This window comes from Arvicanthis niloticus, chromosome 1 (assembly GCF_011762505.2).
Source record: "Arvicanthis niloticus isolate mArvNil1 chromosome 1, mArvNil1.pat.X, whole genome shotgun sequence".
Classification (NCBI taxonomy): Eukaryota; Metazoa; Chordata; class Mammalia; order Rodentia; family Muridae; genus Arvicanthis; species Arvicanthis niloticus.
Genome location: NC_047658.1, coordinates 104,130,713 through 104,145,240, shown reverse-complemented (window position 1 = coordinate 104,145,240; position 14,528 = coordinate 104,130,713). Strand labels below are relative to the sequence as shown.

General features: G+C 53.6%; 1 protein-coding gene across 14 annotated transcripts in view; it reads left to right on the top strand.

Moving 5' to 3' along the window:
* Positions 1-11,163: 11,163 nt before the first annotated feature.
* Positions 11,164-14,528, top strand: part of Ebf3 (EBF transcription factor 3) — a 118,741-nt gene continuing 115,376 nt past the window's right edge. For 5 of the 14 annotated variants that reach the window (XM_076912331.1, XM_076912320.1, XM_076912317.1 and 2 more), the window contains exons 1-4: positions 11,168-11,404; positions 11,510-11,666; positions 12,028-12,091; positions 12,776-12,831. In XM_076912331.1, coding sequence (XP_076768446.1) covers positions 11,271-11,404; positions 11,510-11,666; positions 12,028-12,091; positions 12,776-12,831 — 411 coding nt within the window. In that variant the 5' untranslated portion in view covers positions 11,168-11,270. Of the gene's footprint in view, positions 11,405-11,509; positions 11,667-12,027; positions 12,092-12,775; positions 12,832-14,528 lie in introns of all 14 variants that reach the window. The other 9 variants (XM_076912323.1, XM_076912319.1, XM_034522203.2 and 6 more) reach the window with 5 other exon arrangements.

The following is a 14,528-nucleotide window of genomic DNA, read 5'->3' as shown; positions in this document are numbered from 1 at the left end:
GATTCCTCTAAATTGCAAACTCCTTGAGGGCACAGCTGTGCTCAACACTGCTGCAGCTCACAGGGCTTGTGGCATAATTGAATATTCATGATAAAGGAGGACGGGCAATAATTACTGTGTCCAATTTACAGGAATTGGCTATTTTTGGTTAGATAAACTGAAACCTTGGTGCTATTGCTTGCAGTGAAGAGGGATCTGTGGTCTCCCTGGTGTGCCCAAGTAAGCAACACTTTCTCTCTCTCTCTCTCTCTCTCTCTCTCTCTCTCTCTCTCTCTCTCTCTCTGTGTAGTTCATTGTCCACATGGCTTTAGACAACAATATTCCTTGAGGACCAGCCAAGAGTATAGCTGTAGCTTCATTTTCTAGGATCCACAGTTAATAGAAGAGTCCAGAGACTACAGACTCTAAGAGAGGGGGAAAGGCTAAACAGAGGGGTGGCCTGAGGCCAGGTGTGGAGAAGCAAGAAGAAGGAGGATTGGAGAAGAAATGTCCCCAATTCACCACGAGGAGGGCTGGTTATTCTGTACTATCTTATCAAACTCCTGGAGAGAAGAAGTTTGCAGAGGACAGCAAGATGCCTCAGAGATAGTCACTTACCATCCAATCATGACTGAAGACCTGAGTTCTGTACTTAGGACCCACAGGCAAACTGTTTTCTATGCCCACTGTGACACACATATGTCAACACATACATGTGTGTACACACACACACACACAGAGAGAGAGAGAGAGAGAGAGAGAGAGAGAGAGAGAGAGAGAGAGACAGAGAGAGAGAGAGAGAGAGAGAGAGAGACAGAGAGAGAGAGAGAGAGAGAGAGAGAGAGAGAGAGAGAGAGGAGAGAGAGAGAGGAGAGAGAGAGAGATGAGAAAATAAATGTAAAAAAAAAAAAAATCCAGGCAACCCTAAAACTTGGATACAGTACAAGCACACCCCTGCCCCGTGGTTCCTGAAGCCACAGTCAATGGGCTTGGAGCTTCAACCTCTTGAGAATGTGATAGGCCATGCCCCTTACCTTTCCTAAGAGCTTGATTCTGTCTATGGTTGCTTGGCCCATACTACTCAATACATGTTAGCTGCTATTAAAAACATGGGTAATTTTATGTCTTAAAATATTGTATATTGCCTAAACGGCTTCATGCTGGTTTGCATTAAAAATGATTCCCAAGTGAAGATGACAAAGGGGAAATATTCGTTATTTAGCTCTCTTACATTAAGCTACCATAAGAAAGCACATTTCTGGGCTGCATTCTCCAGAGTGCTTTTTACTAAATAAATGGCCCAAAATAACTTTTCTTTTTCTAGTAGGATTTCATGATTCAGCACAATCAACTTTCATTATAAAAGGTTGAAATAGGGAGTAGAGAACAAGTCTGGGATTCAGAACCAGGGGTTAAAGCAACAGGGGTGGGGGCGGGGAGACCGGCAAGTGTGCGTTCCCATTAAGGACCAACCTGAGTGCCCCAATCTGTTTATTCAGAGATTTGTATTATAGTTTGGGTTGAAAGGAGCAGACAGAATATATTAAATATATGAGAGAGGAAGAGGAGCCAGTTCCCTAAGCCATCTCAATACAACCTCAGGGCAGGTTCACAGGTCAGGGATGGTAGACCCCTTTTCTTGGAGATGTGGCTGCAGATGTCTAATGAAGTTTTCACCTTTTGTCATTTGCTGTATGACATCATCAAAGGCGGATGGAGGAGGGAATGGTCGGGTTGTCTGGCCCCCCAGAGGGTAGCTGAAGCGCAGGCCAGCAGAAACTGCCCTGGAAAAAAAGCAGGGCTACATTAGAGCTGGCCAGGTAGTTTTCTTCCCCTGTGGCTTTCCAAGAAATTTTGCTTTCTCTATGGACAACCTCTTGACTCTCTAACAGCTCAGCAGAGTGCCTCTCATTAAATTAGCAGTAGTCAGCTGGGAGCTGTCTTCACCTACACTACCTAAAAGAGCAGAAGTGAGCTGGCATAGCAACCCGGGTCCTGAGATCCACTTCTAGACTCCTGTGAAGAGGTGTCCACCCACTTGGTGTTCGCCTGGGGGCCCAGTGCACTCTGGGTCAAGGCAGGTTACTGCTGCCCTTAGGCCCCCGCAGGAAGGAACCTCTCCAGTCTTTGCAAAGAGTACTCCAGGCAGAGGGGGCTCCCAGTGCGTGGTCCTCGGGGTTCCCCCGAGGCCTGTCCCCCAGGCGGCTAGCTCGGACGCAGCTGCGGCCCCGGGGCACCGCGGCGGGCGGGCTGCAGGGTCGCCTCGGGCACCTCCTAGCGCCCTGCTAGGCGCCCCCGCCCGCCGCGTCGCCGCCACCGCCGGCGGTGGAAGGCAGCGCGGCGCGTGCGCACTGGCGCGCTCGCGGCCCGGCCCGTGGGCTCTCCCCGGAGGGTGGGAGGTGGGAACGTGGGGAGGCGCGGAGCAGCACACCTCCAGCCTGCCGCAGGCGACGCTGGCACCTCGCGGCCCCGGCGTCCGCCACGCCCGTCGGAGGAGAGGCTCGGCGGCTCAGGTAAGCGCTCGGGCCCTCGCGATCCCGTCGGGGGCTCCCGCCCCAGCGCGGCCCCAAAGCGGCCACAGAACCAGCAAAGTTGAACTTCGCGCATCGCGGGCGGAGGGACCTAGGTGTCAGGGAGGGCCGCAGGGTGCAGGGGCCCGCTGTGCTGTGTGGCGGGGCGAGGGACACTGCATGCGGAGCCATATCCCTGGTGCCCGATGGTCTGGCCTCGCGGGGAACTTTTGCGGGGCCTGGAGGCACGGTGGCATCGGGCGAAGACTGCGGGAGACTTGGCGACTCGTGTGGCTTGTCCATTCGGCCTTCTCTGGTAGGGTCCCGGGAAGGTGAGAGAGGATCCCCTTGGAGGGCAGAACAAGGTTTCGGGGCTTTAGTTAAAGTACCAGGATTTTTCGATTCCTGTTCCACCCCCAACCCCAGCAAAAGTGAGACCCTTGAGGAGAAGGCGGGGAGAAAGAAGGGGGCGTGTCGGTGCCTGGAAGAGAGCGCGGGAAGCAATTAAAACTCCTGCTTTCGGATTAACAACCCCAAATTGATCGATGTGTCAGGAATACCATTGATTTATGAAAGGTGCTTATTTCTCGGGTATGGAGAATTTTATGTTCTCCAGGTGAAACCGAGTTCACCCAGCTCCAGCGCAGATTGATGTTTTAATAAAAATAAATAAAGGGGAAAAGCTTGCCTGGTCTTTGGGGACATCAAGTCTCAAATCGCGGAGTTAGACTAACAAATCAAATTGTGTTATCCTTATGTTTCGTGTCTTTTATTAATCTCGCGCCTAAGAATCGCAGGCAGGAAAGCGCCTTCACTTGGCAAGTTTTAATCTACTGCCTAAAACTTGGCATCACTCTCAAGCAATGTTTGATAAGCAAAAAGGCAAGGGAACTACGGGTAATTGTGATAAGTGGCAGGCCTCGTGGTGCAGGCGCGGGCGAGCGCGGGCCCCGCCGGCGGCGGGAGGTGGAGTGGGCTTTGAGGCGAGGGCGTCGGCGGCCTGAGCCGCGCGGCGCCCGTAGATGGCGCCCTGGCCCCACGCTAGACTCGCCAGTCGCCGCTCCACCGGGCGGCGCGCGGGCGGGGCAGTGGCGGGGGTGGGCGACATAAGCTCCACTCTCGTAGTTCACTTGAATCATAGAAGCAGCTTGGCCAAGCAGGAAAACCAAAATGACCCTTATTATTGTCACTCTAGTTTAAGGTCTGGGCTGTAGTTGTAGGGGATAAGGGGTCCTCAAGTCCAGGGGTCTCTGAGCAAAGTGGCATTCCCCAGGGACCTCTTCACCCATTACTCGCTGCGGCCTCAGTTGGGGGTAGGGCTGGCACAGCCCCAGTCCCCTCTTTCCGCAAACGCAGCGCCTGCTGACACTGGCATAAAGACACCCTGTGTGTTGGGCTAGGGTCTTCGGATCGGCCGGCCGCAAGGACACCAACTTCAAAGTCGCGCTTAGACCGCTGGGGAGGGCGGGCCGGACGCCCAAAGGCTGCCCCCGCCAGTGCAGTGGAGTTCCCTGCCCGGGCCTGTGCCGGCCCCGCCGCTGCGGCTGCCAGCGCTCTACTCTTTGCAATGTAAATTTCAGCGGGACAAATTGCTTATTAATAGTCTAGAAGAGAAGTCGGTTTCTTTCTTTCTTCTTTTCTTTATCTGTTTTTATTTCTGCATGGCCCCTAGCTATGCCCTGGGCAGCCTCGCCGCCCAGCAGTTTTCTCTTTATTTCAATATCCTAAAGAAAATGCAAATTACATCAGTGTGGCCTTTTTAAAAAGTTAAATTAGCAACAGCTTTAAGTGACTCCATTAGTATGGAAAACATACACACGTTTAATGTGGGAATAGCTTCCTTTTAGTAGGACTCATTCTAGTCTGTAAAATTTAGCAGACCCTCGGAGTTGATAAAGAATCTAGTCGCATACACAGACATACCGGGTCGCACGGACAACGTCTGGCTTCCCTGGGAGGAGGAGTCCTGTTGCTGCCGCCACCCAATACTTTTCCATAGAAGCCCTCTGACCGTGAGCCAAAGGGTTTGGTCTTGCTAGGTGGAAGGCTTGACTATATCTGCCCAGGGGTAGTGAGCTTTCTTTTTCTTTCCAGCTTAGTCGTCGAAGTTCTAGCACCTGAGTAGGTCGTTTGGTTAACTCAAACCCCAGTTCACCCATCTGCGTACAGGGATGGCAGTGTAGCGTCTGGGTTAATGCGCACGGGGCTAGGAGTAGGAGGAGTGCGGGGAAGAGCAGGCCCTCAACGGTTGTCAAAGGTCACCCGTCTGGGTCCACCTTCATCCCGTTCTCAACTCCTCTAACCAGCGTTTCAATACGGAATTCTATGGGCAAACTTTTGAAGGCTAGAGCGTGGCACCCGTCAACGTCCAGGAAAGAGTTAAGATTTATGGCTTGCTAGAGAAGTCTTGTTAAGATGTAATCTGCATTTTTAAACTACTGCGTAATAAAAGTGAGAAGTTTTGAGACACCTTTCTTGATTATACCTTTGGCGATACTTTAGGTTTTACATTTAATTTGCATTTTGTTCTTAGAGAGTATTGAAGTCTTGAGTGGAGGATTGAATTTTATTAGGACATCTGGACTGACAATATCAAATCAGACACCAGTGTCCCAAAGCATGCTAAAATTTCAGAGTTAATTAGAACGCAGTGTGTTTAATTAAAGCCAATTATAATATCTGAAATTATCTGATCGATCCGTGTTTGTACAGTTTGGTTCTGTTTAAGTGTTGATTGGCGCACTTTGCGCGCTGTTCGATCCAAAAACTTCTCTGGGGAAAGTTTGCTTTGTAAATTGGCGCGGGCGGGCAGCGTGGACTCCGTGTCCCAAGCGCTGGTTCTGGGGCATCCTACAGGACCGCCTTCAGAGCGCCGCTGAGCACAGCTAGGGAAATCCCAGCTTGTTGCTAAACCGCTGCTCCTTTTCGAGTCTGAGAGACCCCGCCACGCACCAGCTGTCTTTCAGAGCTCTGTTGCTCCTCCAGAGCAATTTTTTTTTTTTTTTTTTTTCCGGAGAGACGACCTTTAAGGTTGTAAGGTGCGATGGGAGACACCCAAGCTTCCGCGAGTTTGAGTTGGGATTCTCGGTGTGGCTGAAGAGCCCCCAGGACTCACTCCCAACTGTAGGGTCAGCCAAAGTGACCGAAGGAGCCAGGGAAAAAGTAAAGATAGAGAGAAAATAATTAACTGTTTGCCTTCTCATTCTGCACACTATTGGAGCCCAGACACACACAGGCTCTTTTTGGCTCCATTTGAAGTCTTGGGGCTTTCCAGGGATGTAGTTGAGCGAGTTCATGCTCCTGTCTGCTGCTTCCGCGGGATCACTTGACTGGCACCTTTCTCTCCAACTAGGGAGTTTGCGTGGAGCTCCCAGCACGGGCTAGGTGTGCCGTATCCTGCTCCGGATACGGCTCCAGAAAGCAGGCGCACGTGGGCAGCAATTAGGACTAGCCGGGGACGAGTGGTGCTTTCTACAGGCCCCTGAGGTTATCAGTTCAGCAAGGCCTAGGTGCGTTGGCTATCCAGGAGCCAGATGCTGGGATCCAGTAAGAACAGAAGGGGCCACCAGTCCCGAGGCCGGTGGGCGCCCTGGCTCTCCTCTCTGCTGTGCCGCACTCCGCTCTCCCCACCCCAGGAGGCGCTGTTTGTCAAACTTGGTCGCCTCCGCAGGAGGCGCCTACACGTTTTTCACTTAGAAAATTCTTCTGTACCCGGGGTCGGGATTCAGGAGCCTTAACTGTGCAAAATAAATATTGTGGGAGGAGGCGGCACAGAAAACCAAAGCCTACGACCCTTGAGTTTTCGCGTTTTTCTCTTGAACCTCACCGAGCTTCCTGCCCTTTTAAGCAGGGGAGAGGTGCGGGTTGGTGCTTCGCATGTGCCAGGTACTAGGTGCTCAGTTATTTGTCTTCAAGGGCACGGGAATGCCCAGCTTGGCCTTGGTTCCTGTTGCCAAAGGCCCACTGGCTTGCATTTTCTCTTGAAGAGAGGTGAAGGTCTCTGGTCCCAAAGAACCGAATCTGGGCCAGCTTCCCTTGCCGCTCAGTTAAACAGGTTGCAATTGCCCATGTGCGGTGGGGGGGGGGGGGTTGGTGTGAGGGGGGGGGACTTACATTTCTTCTGCTCACCCGCTAAAGTGATCCTATGTCATAAGGTAGAACTCTGGCCTCGGCCCCTGGCCAAGACAGTCAGGCAATTCCACCCATTCATAGTGGGAGAAATCTTATTGCTCCTCTCCCAGCTTTTCTGGCCTCCCACGTAGGGACGCAGAACAAGCCCCGCTCTCCCTTTTGGAGTTCTTTGCAAAACCCCTGTCAACGATGAGCTCCTGATCCCCGGGCTGGAGAAAGGCTGGAGGCCCAGCGACCCCTGGAGCACCGAGGAGAGGAGAGTGCGCAGTTCTCCTCGGCCCTGGTGGTGTGGACACAAAACCGCGGGACTTTGCCTCATTGCCTCTCACCCCTTCAAAATACCGAAGGGTTCAGTGACGATGACAGTAACTAGGAAGCCTGGGCCTGTGGCCCTGTGCCCCTTGAAGGTGCAGTTCTCACTGGCGCCTGTGTACCCATTGATACTGTATATGTCTGCTTCCAGGAATTTCTGGCTAGAGCTTCTCAGCGCTGGAAATAGAGCTTATTACTTTTGGAAGGATGATTGTGGGGTTGGCTATCGAGCAAGAAAGGATACATATAGGGTGCCCTGGACATTGGATAGGTGCTGCCTCTGTGGCACATGGTGCCCTGTATCCCTAGTATCCTGGTATACAATTTGGTGAAAAATTCAAGGGAGTGGATCAGAGGCCAGAACCAGGCCACCCTCCCCCCTTTCCAGGGCCGTCCCCACACCGAAGTGGGGAAGTGTCTTCCTGGCGCATACTGATCTGGAGGGTGGGCAGGGAGGATAACCTAGTGGCGTGCGGCCAGGACACATAGAACCTTGTGAGTCTAAAGGCAGGTCCTGGAGTTTGGACCCTCCGCCAGATTTCAGGTGATGCCCACAAACAGCGGCTGAAGAGTTGCCTCTCATGCGGGACTCAGAGTCGGGCTCCAGGGGCGGCGAGCGCTGTCTCTTTAAGGTCACTGCCTGCTCCGGCACGACGTAGGGAGGACAGCTGGGCACTGGCCATCTGACTGACTCCGGCTTGACATCTGGGAGCCCACTGGTGTGTGGCACGCGAAGCGCTTGATGCTGCTATTTAAATGCAAATGTGAGGGGGCTCATTGAAGCCTCTCCCGTAAATCCGCACAAAAGGAATACTTCCCACCCTCCAAGGAGGCGGCGGCGGCGGCAGCTCTAGGGCCACCCGTGCAAATCGCGTTGGGCGCGGGGCCCGGAGTGATCGCTGCCGCAGTCGCGGCCCGCAGGGCCCACGGTAAAGGTCGGGTCCTTCCCAACCAGGTCCCTGGACGCCCATCTGACCCTTAGGAGCCGTCTGGGAGAATGGTTAGGTCACCGGCCAGAGCGCGTCCGCGCAACTTCCAAAGTACTAGCCAGCTCTTCCGTACTCCCCTTTTGGATTCTGGCTGCCTAGTCGTCCAAGGAACAGTGAGGGGTGGAGCCGGCTCCTGAGGGAGGTGCTCTCGGCATCTTGGAAGGCTCTAGGGATTTTGATCGGCAGCCCCTCCCCCACCCTCTGGCCTAGGTGCTCTGTCCCTTGCTGCCTATCAAATCGAAAATCAGGGTGGCATGAGGTGGGGGCTGCCCACCCAGGCTCCTCTGCAGCAGGCTAGGGTGGAGACCCTTCCTGGACGGCTAGACCTTGTGCTCTCAGCTCAGAGCCAGCCGTAGAGTGACAAAAAAGATAAAGTTGGTGAATGATAAAGACCGTATTTTCCACGCTTTGGGTGCGCGACCAGATGATGTAGAAAATGAGCTGAAATGGATTCAGCCTCCGAGCCTGTTGTGAGACAGCTGATTCCCCCATTTCGGGCCAGATGGCTGCCGAACACAGATTTGCATTCATTTTCGCTTAATATCGTCCAAAATAGCGGGGCAGCTGCATTTGTTGTCAAAAAGGTTTAAAACCCCCTTTCTTTCTGGGGCAGGATCGTTACCTTATGTGATGGGCTTATGGAACTTTTTTCTCCCCCTCTTTAGTCAACAGTATCAGATTTAGAAGGATTTGTTTTTAAACCTTCTAATTTGGTAATCAGATTTAAATCGCCTTGGCGCGTGTAATCTGAATTAAAGATACTGTAAATGATTTTAAGCATGACACTTGCCTTAGCGCAAGGATGGGCACCTACAGACCAGGCTGGACATTTTAGGAAGTGTGCTACAAAGCAAGCATTGTATCCCTTTCCCAACTTCATCTCTGCCTAAAAAGACATTTAGCATATTCTGTCATTGATGCTGGCCCTGTCGCTCACCCAGTGTGAGCTCCCAAGCTTTGGAACACACAGAGACAAAGCATCTCTCAACCTTACCCTCCACCCATGGCCAACTTTATTCTGTGTTGTCTTTCCAGGAGAAAAGTGTTGCCTCTTGCATGGGGGTCTGCTGTAAGTGGAAAATGCTGGGCTTATTAGGAATACAGAAATTTTCTTTTAATTTATCGTGAGGAGTTTCCATACACTTTGATTTAAGGTTATTAACATTCTATAGACAGTGGCATTTTTAATATGTGGCGATCGCTTCTAAAGACTAATCTCATTACCCTCAAATAGTCATAAAATATGATTTTATTATACTTACGTATTTAATTAGACGGCCGGCCCCGTAATGGATTTTGAGATGGGACTGGCGCAACAGCTTTGATAATTCACTTATCTTTGGCAATAGTCATTAACCCCCAACACCAGCAAAATAGATTGCTTTCCAGCACATCTTTTCTCTCACCCCTTCCAAGTAGCGTGTGGGGGGTCCCCAGATAACGTAAATCGGACTTCGATTTTCCCGATTAATTAAAATATTAACGCACACACACCACCAATTCACACACACAAAAAGGAAGAGCTACCCCAGGCCCGGCGGGAAGAGGCTGCCCTGCGACACTTGCGCCCAGAAACCTTTCCTTTTTCTTCTTCTTTTAAAACCAGAAAGGCCTTATTTCTCATGGCAGGAAAGAGCCTGGGACATCTCCAGGTCGTCCCTTGGGCCACTGTCCCGCGTCGCACTGATCTCCTTTGGGCGGGCCGAACTCCTGGGAACCGAATCCGGGCCTCCCGAGCTGGGCCTCCGGGCCCACGCGCTGCCGACTCCCAGCTGCCCTCCCGGTTCCTCGAAACCAGGTCGGGAAGCCGCAGGGCGCGCGCTTACCCAGGCTGGGCGGCACAGAGGGCAGGGTCCCTGGCGCCCTCAGTGTCTGCTCTGCTTTTCAGGCGGTTGGAGCTGGGGAGATCTGGCTACCTCACGGACCGTGTAACGGGCTGGACACCAGCTCCGGGTCGCCGGAGAGGCTGAGCGCTCTTTCCGTCGGCCCAGAGAGGGCCCAGCCTTCTTTGTCACTGCCGCACCCAAGAACAGGCCAGGGACTCGAAACTCCAGTGGCCACCGGAGGGAAAGGGGGCATCTGGAGGAACCTGTCTCCGACGTGGACCCCGGCCCCGCACTCAGCAGGCTTTGTCGGGGTAGAAAGCATGGGACACCCAGCGGGGCTCAGATGTGGGTACACTAGCCCTTCAGGAGCCTTAGGTCTGCCTAGAAATCAGACTGAGCTGCGCCTCTTGCCCTGGTGGCGGCAGGGTGTGTGCAGCGCTAGGAGGGGGACTAGGTACCCTCTTCTCCCAGTCCCTTGTTGTCCCTCCCTCCCCTGGAATCTCCTCCCGCGCGCCCTTCCAGCCTCTTCCTGCAGTTCTCTTTGGGACACCCCAGAGCCAGTGCTGCCCTGGTATTTATTGCATGCGTGTGGGCGACTTGGGGCGCTCCTCCTCCGACCCACGGTGTTTTGACTGTGTGGCAGGTCTTGTGGGCAGGTATAACGGGCCAAGCAGCACTTGTGCACTGGCTGCGCTCGCTTCTTTGCGAGATTTATTTGGGCGGGTGGTAACTTCCTCGGCCGCGGCTGGGCTCGTGGAGCCGTGGCGCGTGGCCGGGGGCGGTGGTGGCGCTCGGTGGCGCTCGGCGGCGGCGGGGCTCGCGGGGCTCGCGGGGCTCGGGCCGGCTCGCGGCGCCGTCAGGCAGTCAGTCGGCGAGCGCGGCGGCGGCGGCGAGGGGCGCGGCGAGGGGCGGCCGCTCCCATATATGGCACAGGCGCCGCCCCCCGACGTCACCCTCTGACAGCGCCGCTCCCGGGGGCTTCGAGTTTTGGCTCCCGGGAAAGGGTCCATTCCTCGGGGAGAGAGGGCTGAGTTTTGTGCGCCTCCGTCCGCTGCGCGCGCCGCTCCAGGCCCCGCCGCGCCCCGCCTGCGCCCGGGACTGCGCCGCGGCACTCACTGCCCCGTTTATTTGTCTTTGGAGCAGGCGGGCCGCGCCAGAAGCGGGCGATCCCGCAGTGTCCTGCAGCCGCGGACGCCGCCTGGCTAGGATGACACCACGTTGAGCGCGCCTGCAAACAACAACAACAACAAGCGCCGCCGCGGTCACCGCGTCCACCGCGCCCTGCTCCTCCGAAGCGTCGCGCCGCCGCCGGTGCAGCCCGCCCGCGTCCCCGGCCGTCCGCAGCGCCCGGCCGCCGGTGTATGCCGCGCCTGCCCGGGACGGGCTGAAGCCGGCGGCGGGCCGCACCGCAGGCGCCGAGCAGGGCCAGGGCGGCCAGGGCAGCCTCCTGCCGCCGAGCCCCGAGCGCCGCCGACCGCGGACGCGCTTTCGGCTGGGAGTCGCGGCCGCCGCCAGCAGTGTTCATGTTTGGGATTCAGGAGAATATTCCGCGCGGGGGGACGACCATGAAGGAGGAGCCGCTGGGCAGCGGCATGAACCCGGTGCGCTCGTGGATGCACACGGCAGGCGTGGTGGACGCCAACACGGCCGCCCAGAGGTACGTACCGGCCGCCCCCGCGCGCCTTGGCCCCGGCCCGGCCCGGCCCCCTCCTCCGGCCAGCGCCGCGCTGCTCACCGGGCCGCTGTCCCTTTCCTCCTGCAGCGGCGTGGGGCTGGCGCGGGCGCACTTCGAGAAGCAGCCTCCTTCCAACCTCCGGAAATCCAATTTCTTCCACTTCGTGCTGGCGCTCTACGACAGGCAGGGGCAGCCAGTGGAGATCGAAAGGACCGCTTTTGTGGACTTTGTGGAGAAAGAGAAAGTAAGTGTACACTGACGATCGCACCCTCCCTCTCCAGGAGTAGGGGGCAGTCGGTGCCCGCGCATGGGGTCCGAGTGCCCCCCTTCAGCGGCGGGAGCGCTCCGCCGGGCGACCCCGCTGCCACGTGCGGTCGCACAGGCCCCGCCAAGGGCCGAGCAACTTCTCTGTGCCCTCGGACTCACTGGGGGCGAGGGGAACGCTGGGCTTGCGGCAGGAAAAGTGACATCACCGCGTAGCTGCGAGCCAGGAATCCTGCCTGCAGCGTGTGAGGCCGAGGGGCCTCGGTCCTGGAGGGGGACCGAGCGCGGTGACCGCGCCAGACGCGGCCACGCTAAATGCAATTATTTATCGTTGCTTTCAGGAGCCGAACAACGAGAAAACCAACAACGGCATTCACTACAAGCTGCAGCTACTGTACAGCAATGGTGAGTACCGTTGCCTGCTGACTGCCCTTTCGCCCTGAGAGCTGGCTCTCTCTTCCCTCGATGGTTCCAGGACATAAAGATTTTGAGATTAAAATGACATGGGTGTAAACACGAAATCTTCTCATGGCATAGAAGGAAAACAAAACATAAACGATCGATAAGTCGATGGCACTTCACATGATTAACCGGTGGGGCTTGAAGTAGAAAGTAAGAGGATCGATAAGGGCTCCTGCAGAACATCACTTTTAAGTGACTTTTTTCAGTTTTGCAAATTAATGTTAATTATTGGGATGGGGGTAGCTCCATAAGCCGAGCATAACTTACTTCCTGTGTACGGTTTAGAAAGGAAAGGACCCAGGAGAGTGCTGGAAGGAGTTCCGACTCTGTTTCTGTAGGTGCATTCTCTTTTCGAAAAATAAATGACCATATGGGCCCAGAGCTGCACTCTGGCCTGGTCTCTGCTAGGCAGACTTCTTACACCCTTAAATGCGAACCTTAAGAGTCCCGAGACTTTTAATTAAGAAAAGAAAACAGTGAGAGGCAACTGGGGTTTTCTGTCTCCCTCCCAATATTGTTGGGATTGCCTTAAAGTGGTCCCAGGCACTGGCTTGCCCAGGCCCGGGCGTCCCTCTTGAGGTTCAGGCTAAAAGCTTGTTGAGAATTTGTTTTTTTTTCCCCCCACAGGCGTCAGAACAGAGCAAGATCTGTATGTCCGCCTCATAGATTCAATGACCAAACAGGTGAGAAAGTTCCCGCCTCTCTACTCATTGTGTTTTCCTTTCTGCTGAGCTGAGGTTGTCCTGGGGCTGAGAGAGCAGACTGACAAATGGATCTCCTGTATTTGTTTTTCATTTCGCTTCCTTGACATGCTAATGAGAATTCCATATTTATTGGAATAAATGGAGCGGTTGCTACAGTAGTTTATGCTGTCATTAAAACAGGACATATATGCTTTATTAAATGACTTGTGATCGGAATCAAACTCTGTCTTAATTAATTATGGTAATTAATATTTGACAGAAAAATTTCAAGACCCCCTTGTTTAATTTTTAAACGTTTCTTTCTCTGCTTGAAATCATTTCATGGGTTCCGACCCCTCCCCTCAACAAAGACAACTAACTGTCCCAAAGCTCATCGAGTCAGGCTCTCACTTAGTTATTTTCCCTCCTCCTCTCTAGTGTCATGGTCTGGTAACACGAGCCCTGTATGTGGATTTAAAAGTTAAATGTGCTGAGGTGAAAAGTCACCTTGTTCCCCTCTAGTCCATCCTCACCTCTCAGCCCCCCATCTCCATAATTCAAAGTCTGAGCTCCAGGGGTCACTCAAACCCATCCACTGCTCTGCTCTCTCTCACCCTCTGTCATACCTTGTAAATAACATAATTACAAGCAGTTCCTTATTAAATTATTTAACCTGTCTTGGTCAACTTTTCGGATGATAACTATTGGCGATCAGTAATGTGATTAGCTGCAGAAAGGCACCTCATTGCTTTTTGAGGGTGTCCAGTCTCTGGCTGCTAATGTTGTACTGGGTGATGGGTTACTGTTTTAAGGACATTGTTTCCACTTTCTTAAAATAGTGTTGGGTGTATGCATATAGAATTCCTAAATTAAGCACACCCTGCACTGATTGCTTCAGAATGGAGAATATACTTGTAAGCTGCAGGGTCACACTTGAAATGAAAGTAGTCTCTTCATTTTTGATGCTAACTTTCAGTATTATGAACCCAGTGGGAAAGAGCTTCCTGCAGCCCGGCACGCATGCCTCCCATTCTCTAAGCACAGTTTGCACATTTTATTTCTCTTTGAAAAAGTTTGTCCTTACCTAGGCAGCCAGAGCATGAGGTTTTAATGTCTGCAGCCACAGAGCTGTGTGGTTTTCTCCTGGAGCAAGGATCTGGCATGTAAACGTGTTTTTCTGACACAGACCGTGGTGTGCCCTTTTGCCAGCCTCGCACCGATTCACAGAAGCTCGGGAACTCGGCTGCTGTTTGTCTGGCGGCTTTTATTTCCTTTGTATGTGGGGCAGAAGGTTTTTGCGAATCGCCATAGTCTAATTAGGAGGTTTTTTGCAGGCGCTGCTAAGTTTCTGTGCCTCACATACGGGAGGAGCAGGAGGCTTCGTTTAAAGTACACTTTTATTGTTCATTTAGCCTAGTACCTTTGCAGTCTACACGGTGCAGAAAATAAAGGCATTTAATCTCCTCACTGACGGGGATGGAGGGGGGGAAGTAAAGAAATAGCCCAGTAACTGATCAAAGAGTCAATGGCGCTGAACCGACAGTTTATGGATTTCTGTTTGTGCTACAAAATAAAAAATAAATCAAATATAAATACGGGGATCATCGGAGGACAAGCCATTCTTTCAGAAGTACTGGTGTCGCCAAGGCCGCTAGCCCAGCAGCCCCAGGCGGCTCGTTGGCCTGTGGTGACTTCCA